General features: G+C 29.2%; 2 protein-coding genes and 1 long non-coding RNA gene across 3 annotated transcripts; 1 reads left to right on the top strand and 2 right to left on the bottom strand.

The window, feature by feature from the left end:
• Positions 1 to 375: 375 nt before the first annotated feature.
• LOC105838268 (gephyrin) lies at positions 376 to 5,059 on the bottom strand. The gene is made up of 11 exons (XM_036294684.1): positions 4,012 to 5,059; positions 3,688 to 3,797; positions 3,403 to 3,593; positions 3,106 to 3,337; positions 2,709 to 2,963; positions 2,370 to 2,439; positions 2,164 to 2,290; positions 1,801 to 2,076; positions 1,543 to 1,676; positions 1,278 to 1,465; positions 376 to 1,202 (listed from the first exon to the last, which is right to left on the bottom strand). The coding sequence occupies exons 1-11, from the start codon at positions 4,037 to 4,039 to the stop codon at positions 981 to 983; spliced, it is 1,833 nt and encodes a 610-aa protein (XP_036150577.1). The 5' UTR covers positions 4,040 to 5,059; the 3' UTR covers positions 376 to 980.
• Positions 5,060 to 5,565: 506 nt separating this feature from the next.
• On the bottom strand, positions 5,566 to 12,030 carry LOC118648356 (the record flags this gene model as incomplete). The annotated part of the gene is made up of 7 exons (XM_036294685.1): positions 5,566 to 6,618; positions 7,395 to 7,475; positions 8,086 to 8,181; positions 8,562 to 8,639; positions 8,836 to 8,973; positions 11,163 to 11,379; positions 11,917 to 12,030. Coding segments are annotated over 7 exons (861 nt in total), but the record flags the coding sequence as incomplete, so codon positions are not given.
• On the top strand, positions 8,980 to 10,259 carry LOC118648355. The gene is made up of 3 exons (XR_004965255.1): positions 8,980 to 9,611; positions 9,824 to 9,967; positions 10,236 to 10,259. It is a non-coding gene; the product is annotated as an uncharacterized LOC118648355 (long non-coding RNA).
• Positions 12,031 to 13,000: the final 970 nt, after the last annotated feature.

The raw sequence follows: 13,000 nt of genomic DNA, 5'->3' as shown, positions 1-13,000 counted from the left end.
TATTACTGCAAATTTATAATTCTTTTTGTACAATTATTATTTCTATTAATAATTAAACTTGACAACAGATTAAAATTACAGTTTTAAGTAAAAATCGAGTACTATTGAATTCTAAATATATGTCATATATATATAATACACAAAGTAAGTCAAAGGAAGATGCCACTTGGGGATTATAGTTCCTTCATAAATTAAAATCTGATCATATGTAATAATTGTGTTAGACTAGTGCTCAAAATTATTATAGAATGTAAATATTTAACTGAAGATATTCAATGTAATTCCAAAATTTATTTTTAAAAAATTTGATGTAAAAGTATTATTTTTATGTTTAATTTTCAAATTTATTTTGTAAAAAAACTTTTAATAACCAAATTGTTCATATAATGCTCTCTAAAATTTTATTTACTAAAATTAATTCATGTCATGATATACAAAGTATTGGCATGTTTACACTTAAAAAACAATTTTAAACGAGAAAAATTACTAGTAAGATAATATTCATTTAATAAAATAAAATGATAAGATTCACTCATACACTGAAAAAAAAGACTTGGTTATAATAATCCCTTGATCAAAATTATCCAAAACTTTAGTGAAACAGTCTCTAAACTTCAATTAAATGCAAGGTAATTATAACAAAATAATATAATTATAACAAAATGTTTATAATTATTACCAAACGTTTTAATATTATAATTTTATTATTACGATATTTGTTTATAACAATCAAATATTTTAACATCATTACTAAATGCATTTCAAGGATTTTTTTTCAGTGTGAATGATAAAAATATCTGATATTTTCACCCGTTACAACAGTAAAATTATTCTTATCTTGATAATTGAGTCAAATTGATCTATATAATTGAGTTAAATTGATCTATCTATGTTGGTCTTTATAAACACGTCCTCGTTTAATTGAGTAAAACATTGCAAAGTATGCGAATATTGGTCAATGAAAAATCTCTTAGCAGAGATTATTTCAAATCAGGAAGTAACGCTAATATGTATGCGGGCTCTAATTTTGGATACTCAAAGGTACGTCTTGGCAGCATTACAAGTGCATTAGCGTCTTTATAGTTCATCACGTTTTGTTTGTTTTCCAAGCGCAAAACCTTTGCAAATGTATCCTTTTCGGTCCAGCATAAGGTCGCCCATGAAAATTTGTGACGTGCATGCAGCTCCTGCTGCGAATATACCTATAATGTTAATAACAGAATATATGAATGATCATTTTTCCTTTTATACACAGAACACAAGAAAACAAGACTTACGCAAGCAAGTATGGTAGGGTTCTTATGGACGTACAAGCGCAATTCGTCCAGAAGCGGCAGAAGAAATATATGTGCAACAATGGGAACGGTTGTTGGATTTGCCGACATGCACAGGAAATACTTTTGTTCGTCATCAACCTTGCACGTTGCAAACATTGTTGATTTCCCTGGTTTCATATCCACGCAATCTGAAATAAGCAAAATAAGGAGACGTGCCACGTAACGTATTACACTGCAGATGATTAATATGGAAGGAAGAATATACCAAAGTGTATAGTGGCATTAAAGTTTTGGATCAAAATATTCTTTAACATATCTTTATTATTCGCACGGCCCATCGTCACGAGTACGTCTACTTTTTTTAAAGCGTAGCTGATTTTGTCGATTATAACATTTTTCCTGCGAGAACATAATCGTTAAATTAAAAATAATGTTAACTATTTGTGCTTATATCAAATTGTATCAAATCGAGTATTTCAATAGTGACTAGGAAAAAAACGCAGTAAATTTCGATTACACTCACTGATAAACCGAAATTCCAAAGTCCACGGAATTATAATCGTTCTTTCTCAACAAGGAGCTCAAAGTTATCCTGTTGCTGTCGTAGATGCGCCCTGGAGTTAAAACATTTCCAGGTTCTTCTAATTCGTCTCCAATCGATAATAAACCTATAGATGACTCTTTAAAGACGATAATTTCATTAATCCCACATAATGTCAAAATTCCCAATTCTGCTGGTCCAAGACGACAGTGTGCTCTTAAAATTAACTGTTTGTTCTTTATCTCACAGCCAACATCTCTTCGAAAATAAATAAATGTTTTATGATAGTAGAACAAAGTGTACTTTGAGAGACACATTAAAAGATATTAAACTATCTTTGCGTACCTAATATTTGCACCCTCCTGTGGCTCAATTAGGACATCAATTTCTTGTGCCATATTGAAATAATCATTATCATCGTTTCGTTTTTTCGTTATTTTTACATTTTCGGGTATTACAACTGCCGTTGCTCCTGCACATAAAAAGAGTAATTGATCTCTCCTTTGGCATAAACAGACATGGATGTAATTTACAGTTCAAATCTTTCTTACCATTAGGTATAGCTGCTCCACTTCTTACCCACATGCACGTGCCATGTACGATTGAATTACTGTCAGTGGCCTGAAAAAAAAACATCTTGTCTATGAGATCTAGCTATTTTGCATGAAGCATACGCGACTTGAGATAACGTTAGCCAAATCCGACTAACTTAATTGACGACTGATTTAATCGGTAATTTTAATTCCTGCAGCATAATTTTTTGTATAATTTGCTTTGTGCAATATTTTCTTCCGTATAATGTAGAAAAATTAATAATCCCATCCACACTGTCAAAATCATGTGGATTATTGCTCGTTAATTAATTGGTGTCTGATCGAAATCATTCTTACCATGGAAGATGCTGTCTGTACTTTTCTTATGCCCATCCCATCACTGGCCAGCATCGCATATCCATGTTTGGCCGAAGTCCTAAAAGACGGCACGTCTGCTGTTGCATACACAACTTGGGCCAATATCCTGCCATAGGCGTCTTTCGTACGCACGACTTCTGTATCTGACGATGCTTGTTCTACTATATTACGTATTATGTCCAGTTCTTTAGGCACTCCAATCATTTTCTTTTCTTTTTCCGTTTCATTTACATCCTGTAAAAAAAGTCAATTAAAATTTGTATATATACGGTCTTGCGAAAAGTTAATTGCTACATCGCTCCGAGCGTGAAAAATATTTTACTGTTTTCTTCCTTGGATAGGTAATGTGTGAATGAGTTGCATTATTAGGACGTACATTACTTTTGTCATCGCACATCTCTTCTTTACAATTGGAATACAAATAATGTGTAGGATCAATATCTTCTTTCTTGTTGTTCAAAGATTTTTTTAATTTATTATTATATTCCTCAGTCAGCAACCAAATTATTTGCATCAATGTTACTTCATTGTCCTTTAAACTTTTTTGTAAATCTTGATAAGGACACATACTGATAATAAGCTTTTGGTTTCGTACTGCACATGTGGGACTGAAAACAAACACTGTAAAAATTATCTCGAATACTTTGCAAAATAAGTGAAAACAGAATTTTACCTAATAAAGTCTGTCATCTTTAAGTTCTGTTTTAGAAACGAGAGTGTTATCTTTAGTTCTTCGGAGATATTATTATCATTCATTTGATTAATCACTTTATGTATAGCATTATTTTTCGAGGGAAGACTAAGATCACCAGTTATGATAATGATATCACTTTTATCCTCGTTAATTAGACAAATTAAATATTTCTATATGTAACATAAATTATATAAATCACATCATGTATGTAAATAAACTGTATGTATAATTACGTGCATGCGCGCGAGACATTGAGAAAATTACCTTTATCATATTTTCATCATATTTTACAGGACTACAAGAAGTCAAAATTCCTTCTATACTGGCTATAGTGTCATGCAGATAACGGACATTATTAAATATTTCATCGCCGACTGTATAAACAAGTAAAGTAAAAAAAAATTATTAGAATACTTTATGGTACTTTTTTACGAATCAACGTTTCATAAAATTATTAATAATTGAATAAATGTATACAAGTACACATGTGGAATTATTTTTAATCTTACGTATATAAGACATAAAACATTTTGTTTGGATTTTTAAAATATCTATTTTAAGTATAATATTTAAGTAGAATATACATACTGTACAAAATATCGAATTTGAGAGACATCTTATCAATTTTTTCGCTTCTCTTCGAAAAATTTCGTTGCTTAAATCGTTTATCGTTCCTGTCTTATATTTCGATGCCCGACATCCGCTGACTGAGCTACTGAGCTTTGTTATTCAACGAATCATCAGTCAAACCTTAAACGGTATACAAAGATGTTTATATTTTGTTTCTTTCCGAAGTATTTTTCAGATGCAAAGTTTCGTTATCTATGTCAATGGTATTTTGAATGTGTCGCGCGCAAATTTCTTCACTCGCACATTAATTAATTCTGTTCAATTAGCAAATTTTGAAAATATTTGTCTTATGGAAAATAAAAAGGTCATATTGATATCAGCGAAATTACAACAGAAATTGATTATATAAAGTCTTATGGCGAGTAATAACACAGAAAAAATACACATTTGTTGTTTCGTAATTATTTAAATTATTTTATGTAATCTAATCTAAATTATTTTATGTAAAAAATAAAATAATTAAATTATTTATCATCTAACTTGATATGTAAATATAAATATAAATAATTATTTTTAAGCTCATTATTATTATTATTACAGAAATTGTACTCAAAGTTAGATGAATTAATATGAATTTTCTTTAAATTGTATTAATCTTAGATTGAATTAATCTTAAATTGTATTAATCTTAGAATATTATTATTGAATGATGTACAGTATTTGATATTGACATATTTACATTTTTTGTCCAAAAAAATAAGGATCATTCCGAATCACTTTCAATTAATGTAACACATTTTTTGTATATTATTCACTTTTATTGGAAAAAAAAATGATTTAAACCTTCATAAACAAAACTATCTAATTATTCATTTCAATATAGCAGGATTGGACTTTCTGCTGATTCACTATATAATAATGACATAGCTGGGGATAATTTAATGCTTAGCATTATTCTGATAGATTAGAGCCCTGGTAAAAATTCCATTAGAAACGGATAAAAAATGTATCCTATCCGTTTGTAACTGTTTTACTATGCGTTTCTTTCCCTGCATTTACAGATAGAAACGGATAAAAAATGTTGCAGATTGTATGGGATTATATACGCAAAAATGGATAGAAAGCTAACTGCATCTAACTGATCTGTAACGGAACTATCCGAATCTGTGCGCTGATATAGCTATCCGTTTCTGACTGTTTTTTATGCGGTTTTTTCTGTATTTACAGATAGAAACGGATGAAAAATGTTGCAGATTGTATGGGATTATATACGCAAAAACGGATAGAAAGCTAACTGCATCTAACTGATCTGTAACGGAACTATCCGAATCTGTGCGCTGATATAGCTATCCGTTTCTGACTGTTTTTTATGCGGTTTTTTTCTGTATTTACAGATAGAAACGGATGAAAAATGTTGCAGATTGTATGGGATTATATACGCAAAAACGGATAGAAAGCTAACTGCATCTAACTGATCTGTAACGGAACTATCCGAATCTGTGCGCTGATATAGCTATCCGTTTCTGACTGTTTTTTATGCGGTTTTTTCTGTATTTACAGATAGAAACGGATGAAAAATGTTGCAGATTGTATGGGATTATATACGCAAAAACGGATAGAAAGCTAACTGCATCTAACTGATCTGTAACGGAACTATCCGAATCTGTGCGCTGATATAGCTTTTTGACTGTTTTTTATGCGGTTTTTTTCTGTATTTACAGATAGAAACGGATGAAAAATGTTGCAGATTGTATGGGATTATATACGCAAAAACGGATAGAAAGCTAACTGCATCTAACTGATCTGTAACGGAACTATCCGAATCTGTGCGCTGATGTAACTATCTGTTTTTGACGTACGACTCGGACATCATGATGAGTCCATGTGACACGTAATTGCAGTGCGTTTTCTTATTTAACACCTGTTCTACGAACGTTCTCTCTGCTTACCATCTCAGGGGCACTAGCGAACTCGTCGCCGAGGCGCGAACAGTATCCAACGGAATTCTATACGGTGATGTAACTATCCGTTTCTGTATGCACTATACAAAAATTCAAAACATCCAGTTATAAATGCTGTAAAGTGAACGAATACAAAAACGTGTACGTGCGGAGATAGAACAAAAAAAGATTTTTTAATTGATTGCACTAGTTTATCTTTTTTCCTTCGTACTAGAAGGAGAAAAATAAACTCTAAATTAGTTTAACTAAAAAAACGTATCGTTATACGTCTACATACATACATTCAGATCACTTTGTTAAAAATCGATTATATACCTTAATTCTTTCCGTTTTTGCATATATAGATCCTTTGCAATCTGTAATTTTTAATACTATTTTTTGCTAAACGCGTACGTATGTATATTATTCCTTTCTTACTGCAAAAATATACCTTACTAATTTTTGGAATTTCAAGGATCTACAACGTGATAATATATCATAATTTCTAAATTATTCCTTTATCTGTTTTTAAACTTTTTATTAATATTTTATAAAAACTTAAGGGTATTAATGTAATAAATAATTATAAAAAACATGTATCTATTGTTGTCATAAAAAAATTTACTTCCTCTCCAAAGAATCGAATCCTTCATATCGTCAGAAAAGTTTTTGTTGTTGGGAATGTCTAAAAACACAATTAATTAATCATTTAGTTATTTGTAACAAACGTAAAACACAAATATAATGTCATATAAGAACTAAATGTAAAAATTAATATAATTACATCATTAGGGCTAGTACTCATAGTCAAATCTTATTTCAAGATCGTTTCAAGCAATGTCTTAGCATGCTAATACGGCTCTGTAATTGGTTGATGCCCTCTCAGAAAGGATTTCTGATACCAAGACAAAAATATTCTTGACACATTTCATCTTATTATAACCTCATATAGTGTGAAAATAAAACAAGATTAAGATTAAATCAGAAATTTTTATCTTCAGATCGGTCTATTCTTAAATCTAGAATATCACAAGATTGTCACAAATTTACTAAATCATTCTAAGAAAATTAATAAGGTAACATCAAGTTATTTTATTCTAGATTTAAGAACTTTCCATTTAAAAATGAAATATTCCTTTTTTGATAATGAATATGATTGGCGCTATATCGATCTTATTTTATGATAGAACAAAGAGTAATGGCATTAGGCCCAGAAATCTTTTCTGTGAGTATGGCATCTTAAGACAGTACTTAAAAAAGCCCGACTATGAATACTGAGCTATAATAGAATTTAAAAAATGTTATAATTCTCTCTTATTAAAAATATATTTTTAATAAGCAATACAGATCTACACACACACACACACACACACACACACACACACACACACACACACACACACACACACACACACACACACGCACGCACGCACGCACGTACATATTTTAATATTTAGTTACCTTCTTTATCACTTGTCGTTTTTCCTTCATCGTCCCAATCTTTTTGTGAGTCAGATACTGATAATACATTATCGGTTGTCTCTGTAAAGAATTAGTATTTATTTCGCTCTTTATATCAATTCATATGTACTATTTCATATGTACTCCAAATTGAAAGCGCACATATACATAAGTATAACATTATATTTATATATGTATAATAAAAATAAATATTATTAAATTTAAATGTAATTTTTAATATTGTATATATATATATATATATATATATATAATCTTAATAATTATATAGTTGCATTTAAAATCTTATAATTTATTTAAATGTCAATTACCTCTAAAAGAGAAATACAATAATAATTACTTAATTATTACATAAACATAATTGTAAGTAGAAAAAATTGATATTTCTCATTAATATACTGAATTACAGTTATACAAATATTTCAGAATTAAAAAAAACATCAAACGTCTAGGAATTTTAAAAAGAAGTAAAATGTTATATATTTATAAATTTATAATTTTTAAAAATCTTGTACTTATTTAGAAAAAATACCTTTTATGTTATTGCTTTTTGCTGACTTGTATATATGTAGATATGTATGTATAATACTACATACCTACGTACATTTGTACATATATTTATACATACGTGCGCGCGCGTGTGTAACTATTTATTATTTAGTTAGAAATTTACCTTTTTTGTCACTTGCTATGTTACTCTGATTGCAGTCTTGATTATAATCTTTCTGGGAGTCAGATGAATCAGATACTGATTCATTATCAGTCGTTTCTGAAAAGATTAATAATTACTTATTCCGCAGTATTATACATATATTAATTTATATGTACTTCAAATGTGAAGCATATATATAAAGAAGTATAATATTATACTTATGTACAATAAGTATTATTGAATTCAATTCTAACTCTTAATATTGTATAAATAATTTTAATAATTATATCGTAATATTAAAAATATTATAATTTTCTTGGGTGTCGAGTGTCTTTAAAATAAAAATAATTACTTAATACATAGATATAATTGTAAGTTTAAAAAAGAAAAGCCTTTTTTTTAATTTACTCACTTACTTATATATCATTATATTTAAAATGTTATAATATTCTACTTAAATATTTAAAATATAACACATATATATAATATGATTTTACCATCAAGTTGTTCAAACTTTCTTTTCTTGCTAACATCTTTTATATTATTGGATGACTTCAATTCAATGTCGATTATCTCTAAAAAGATAATTATTTATTACATAGATGTAATGTAAATAGAAAAAACTTTTTTTAATTAATTCATTGAATTACAATTAAAAAATATTTCAGAATTTTAAAATCAATCAAATGTTTAGTCTAAGGATTTAAAAAGAAAGTAAAATGTGGTTATATATTTATAATTTAAAAAATCTTATTATATGAGCAAAAGTACCTTCTATTTTACTACTTTTTGCTGGTCTGTTCAAATCGCTTATTTTACGTGCAATATATAAAGGTACTTTGCTGCATTCTACTTGGACTTCAACTTCAGAACATTTTTTAATTTTACTTAGCCAATATTGAAAAATATCTGAAAAAATCGATCAAATATAAAGTTTAATATGGATTCTGTTATAGACATAATATATTTATACATTGAGCGTTTGTCTTCATTTAAAGAGTGGAAGTATGATAAAAGTAGAAAAAGAAACACTTATATATTATATATGCGGAAGAGAGAATGAATGCAAGGAGCACCAAACAAAGTGATTTTTTTTTCTGTCTTTACTTTATTCCAATTTCCTCAATATTTAATCTAAATATTATGGCTGTTTTTCAATAAGATACATAAATAACAGCTAATTTATATCTATAGATTTTTCATAATATACATATAAATAGTTTTCCCATAATTCTTAAGTAACTATATGTATATTTTCAACTTTTATCTAGAAATTCACTTAAAAAAAAGGCATTATTTATTTTGTCACCGCTTTTCCGCGATGCTGATTGGTTGTTGGTCAAGTTTGTACTATGTGACTTGCTTCACACTGTCGTCTGCTGCTGTCTAACTTTTGACAATTCATCGCATTGGACAAAAACTTTTAACAGTTCCCAGTATTTGAAAATCTCAATTTGATTGAGAAAGAGAAAGAGAGCCAGTTTTTGAGAAACGAAAGAAATTTTATAGAGAAAGAAAAAGATTAGTGTGAGAGTTAAGTGTAAAAGGTAGAAAGTGCTATAACAATAAAATATCTAAAAATTTGACATTTCGCGTAATAATCTTTCTGTATTGTTTCCTTAGTAGGATAGGGAAGAGATAGAGTTTATAAGCGTACATTGACTGATAATAGAGAAAGTTTAAAATTAGAAACAACTTGAAAATGTATTATAATTTATAATTAAATTTAAATTTTTATTTTAAAAAATATATCTTTCAGAAAGAAAGAAGTTTAACCGAAAAGAAATAATTAAATAAAGAGTTGGAAAAAGAGAAAGCGAGAAATTACGTTTGGCAAGTAATTAGAAGGAGATACAGCGAGTGAGAAAGAAAGTTTTAGAGAAGAAATAAAGAAAAATAACAGGTAGTTTTTAAATAAATATATATTTCTTTTTAATATATCTTTTAAACTTTTAAAAGATCACGTATTTTACATTTTTTATAGAGGATGATTTTTATTTAAAAGAGAGAAGGAAAGGAAAGTGTAGAGAGAGAGAGAGAGAGAGAGAGAGAGAGAGAGAGAGAGAATGAGAGAGCGCAAGAGATAGAGAAGGGGATTAAATAAGAAAGTAAAGTGTGTGAGAGTATTATTTAACAATATGAAAATATAATATAAATAATAATGTGTTTAGTGATAGAGAAGAGGGAGGGAGAGAGAAGAGATGAAGAAGGGGATTAAAGAAGGTAAAGTGTGTGAGAGTAATATTAAACATAATATAATTATCGCGCGCAAAGCGCGCGCAATGTAGTGTTCTAGTTGATATTTTAAAAATATAAACAATTGTAGGATCGAGATTTTTTTAACATATATATATTAAGGTGCAAGCGGCATTCCTCTCGGAGAAATACTTTGTCACACCTGTTATATCTATTCGAGCCAACAATATAACAGAAATGTACCACATCGAAAGTCGACTTTCAATGTTTGTCGACTTTCAAAACGGCTAAGCTAAGGGAAAGCACCTTATTTATGTATTTAAACCTTGACGAAATTGTAAGACTCAGGCCGGATTTACAATAGGTGTAGTAAGTCTTATGCCATAAGAAATTGACCAATTATAATAGAATATGAGAAGAATAATCGCATATAATTGATTAATTCCTTATGGCATACGGCTTACTACACTATTGTAGATCCGGGCTAATCGACAACCGAAAAGCAAATGCTCAAGAATGCAGAGCGACGGGGATAAACACGAAAAACTATGAGTAGAGAAGCAGTTCCCGCCCGACTCGAATACGAGACACATCGTCAAACTCTCTCTTGTACTTTTACTCCATATATATATTTTGTCACATTCTCTCATAACGCCTACCAGTTTTGCATCCCACACAGCACACTTTATCCTGAGGATATCCCCAGGTTATCGAGATATCCAATTGGACATATTGCAATCCCATGGATGTCCTACGGTTATTGCGATATCTCTCGGATATCTGATGGATATTGCGATATCCTGTGCTGTGTGGGATTATACCGTGTCTGCCCCTTTTTATCTTACACAATTTTAAACATAAAATTAAAAATTTAGAAAAGTTTAATGTTTTTTAATTCATACCTTGAATAGCGAGAATCTTTGTTTCATTTAATTTTGGCTTTGGCTTTCGATCTTTGTATTTATTGCATTTCATTCCAGTCACACTAGACTCTTGTAGAACTTTCAACCCGAAGACTGCAACCGCCAGATTTTTTACTATCATTTGATTTGTCCTTGCATTGAAAAATGCAGCATCGTATGTTAATTTGGACAGCCATACGTTCCTGCCCAAGTGTATCTAAAATATCATAAAAAACATTACTAATAACAAAGTATGAACAGTATGTTTTATCCTAAATATTTTTTCTTCAAATTCAAATATAAATATATGCTACTTCTTATTTTCAATATTTATGAACATACAACACAGTGAGAAATGATGACTGAAAAGACATCAAATCGAATTGATATCATTTTGGTAAAAAAAGATCGATTCGACCGCACCCGAACGCACCCCTGAAGGACTTGGACAGGGAAAGAGCAGAGAAAGAAGAAAGCAAATGGGAGGCAGCAAGAAGCAGATTATTCAGAGAAGTCGGAATGGAAAAAAAGAATTTAAGGAGAATGAGAGAGACAGGAAACGAAGAACTAGCAAAAATAATACAAGAGAAAATCGAGAACAAAGAAAAAGAAAAGAGAAGGAAGAAAATAGCAGAATCAAGATACAACGATACATGCAAAGATTTAATAATCTTTTTTAGCCATCCTAAGCCGAAAGGCAAGAATTATGTTCAATAAAATACAATAAAAATAAATATATATATAATATATTTACAGTATTATCGGTTTTTCGAATAAATCCTACAGGAGGTGTCGCTGTGCCTTCACGGCTTTTTACTTCCTCAAATTTGTCTGCAGTTACTGTAAACAGATAAACAATAAATTGCGTTCAGATTTTTCTAATATGAAATTTCATAATTTCATAAAATTTACATCAATATTAAAAGATACTTTGCATATTAAATATTTATGAAGTACATGTATGTTTTCTAATTATTTTTTCTTTTTATTAATACATTATTTCATATTCCAAAAAATCTAATAATAATTTACCGTTAATTTTGTAAATTATTAAAACAACTACCCTAGTAGCAAAATACATTGGGAGTATTTTGATTAATATTGGCTAAATATTGATGGGTTCAACATTGGTCCAATGTTGAACCAATATTGAACCAACATTGCTGCTTAGATAAATTGGTTAAATAAAAAACGTCTATTTTACAATATTGGAAATACTGTCTTTACATTACTTCTTAATATTGCGTCAATGTTTTTTGTTACTAATGTATGTAAGAAACTGTCCATGTAAGATCTAAAGCTTTCGGCACACGATACGATTTTTCATGCTTTTCGCATACAAGGCATCTTAAGAGGATGCTAAAACCGTGTTTTATCGACATTCTGTTTAATCATTTAATTTCAAATTGAATTTACAGAATTGATTTTTACACTTTTAAAGTACGTACACAAATGAACCCAGGGACGATTAGATAAAGACCAAAAATGCAAAAAATTTTTTAAAGTTTATTTGCTCATAAAAATATTTGCTTCAAAAAACAAGTTATGTAGCTTATACGTACAAATGAATGGTGTTCCCGGGTTCGAAATAGATTGAGGAATAAGATTATAATCGTCAAATTACGATTACAAGCCGTAAAAAAGATATTTTTATAATAAAAGCGCTTAAATGAATAAAATTTTTGATCACATAAATATGTTTTTTTACGGCTTGTAATCGTAATTTGACAAATATAGTCTTATTCCTTCTATTTCAAACTGCGAGACACCATTTATTTGTAAGTATAAGCTATATAACTCATATTTTAAAGCAAATTTTTTCATGAACAAGAATAAAT

This window comes from Monomorium pharaonis, unplaced genomic scaffold (genome assembly GCF_013373865.1).
Source record: "Monomorium pharaonis isolate MP-MQ-018 unplaced genomic scaffold, ASM1337386v2 scaffold_395, whole genome shotgun sequence".
Lineage (NCBI taxonomy): Eukaryota > Metazoa > Arthropoda > Insecta > Hymenoptera > Formicidae > Monomorium > Monomorium pharaonis.
Note: the sequence above shows the minus strand (reverse complement) of the source record. Positions and strands in the feature narration are given on the sequence as shown.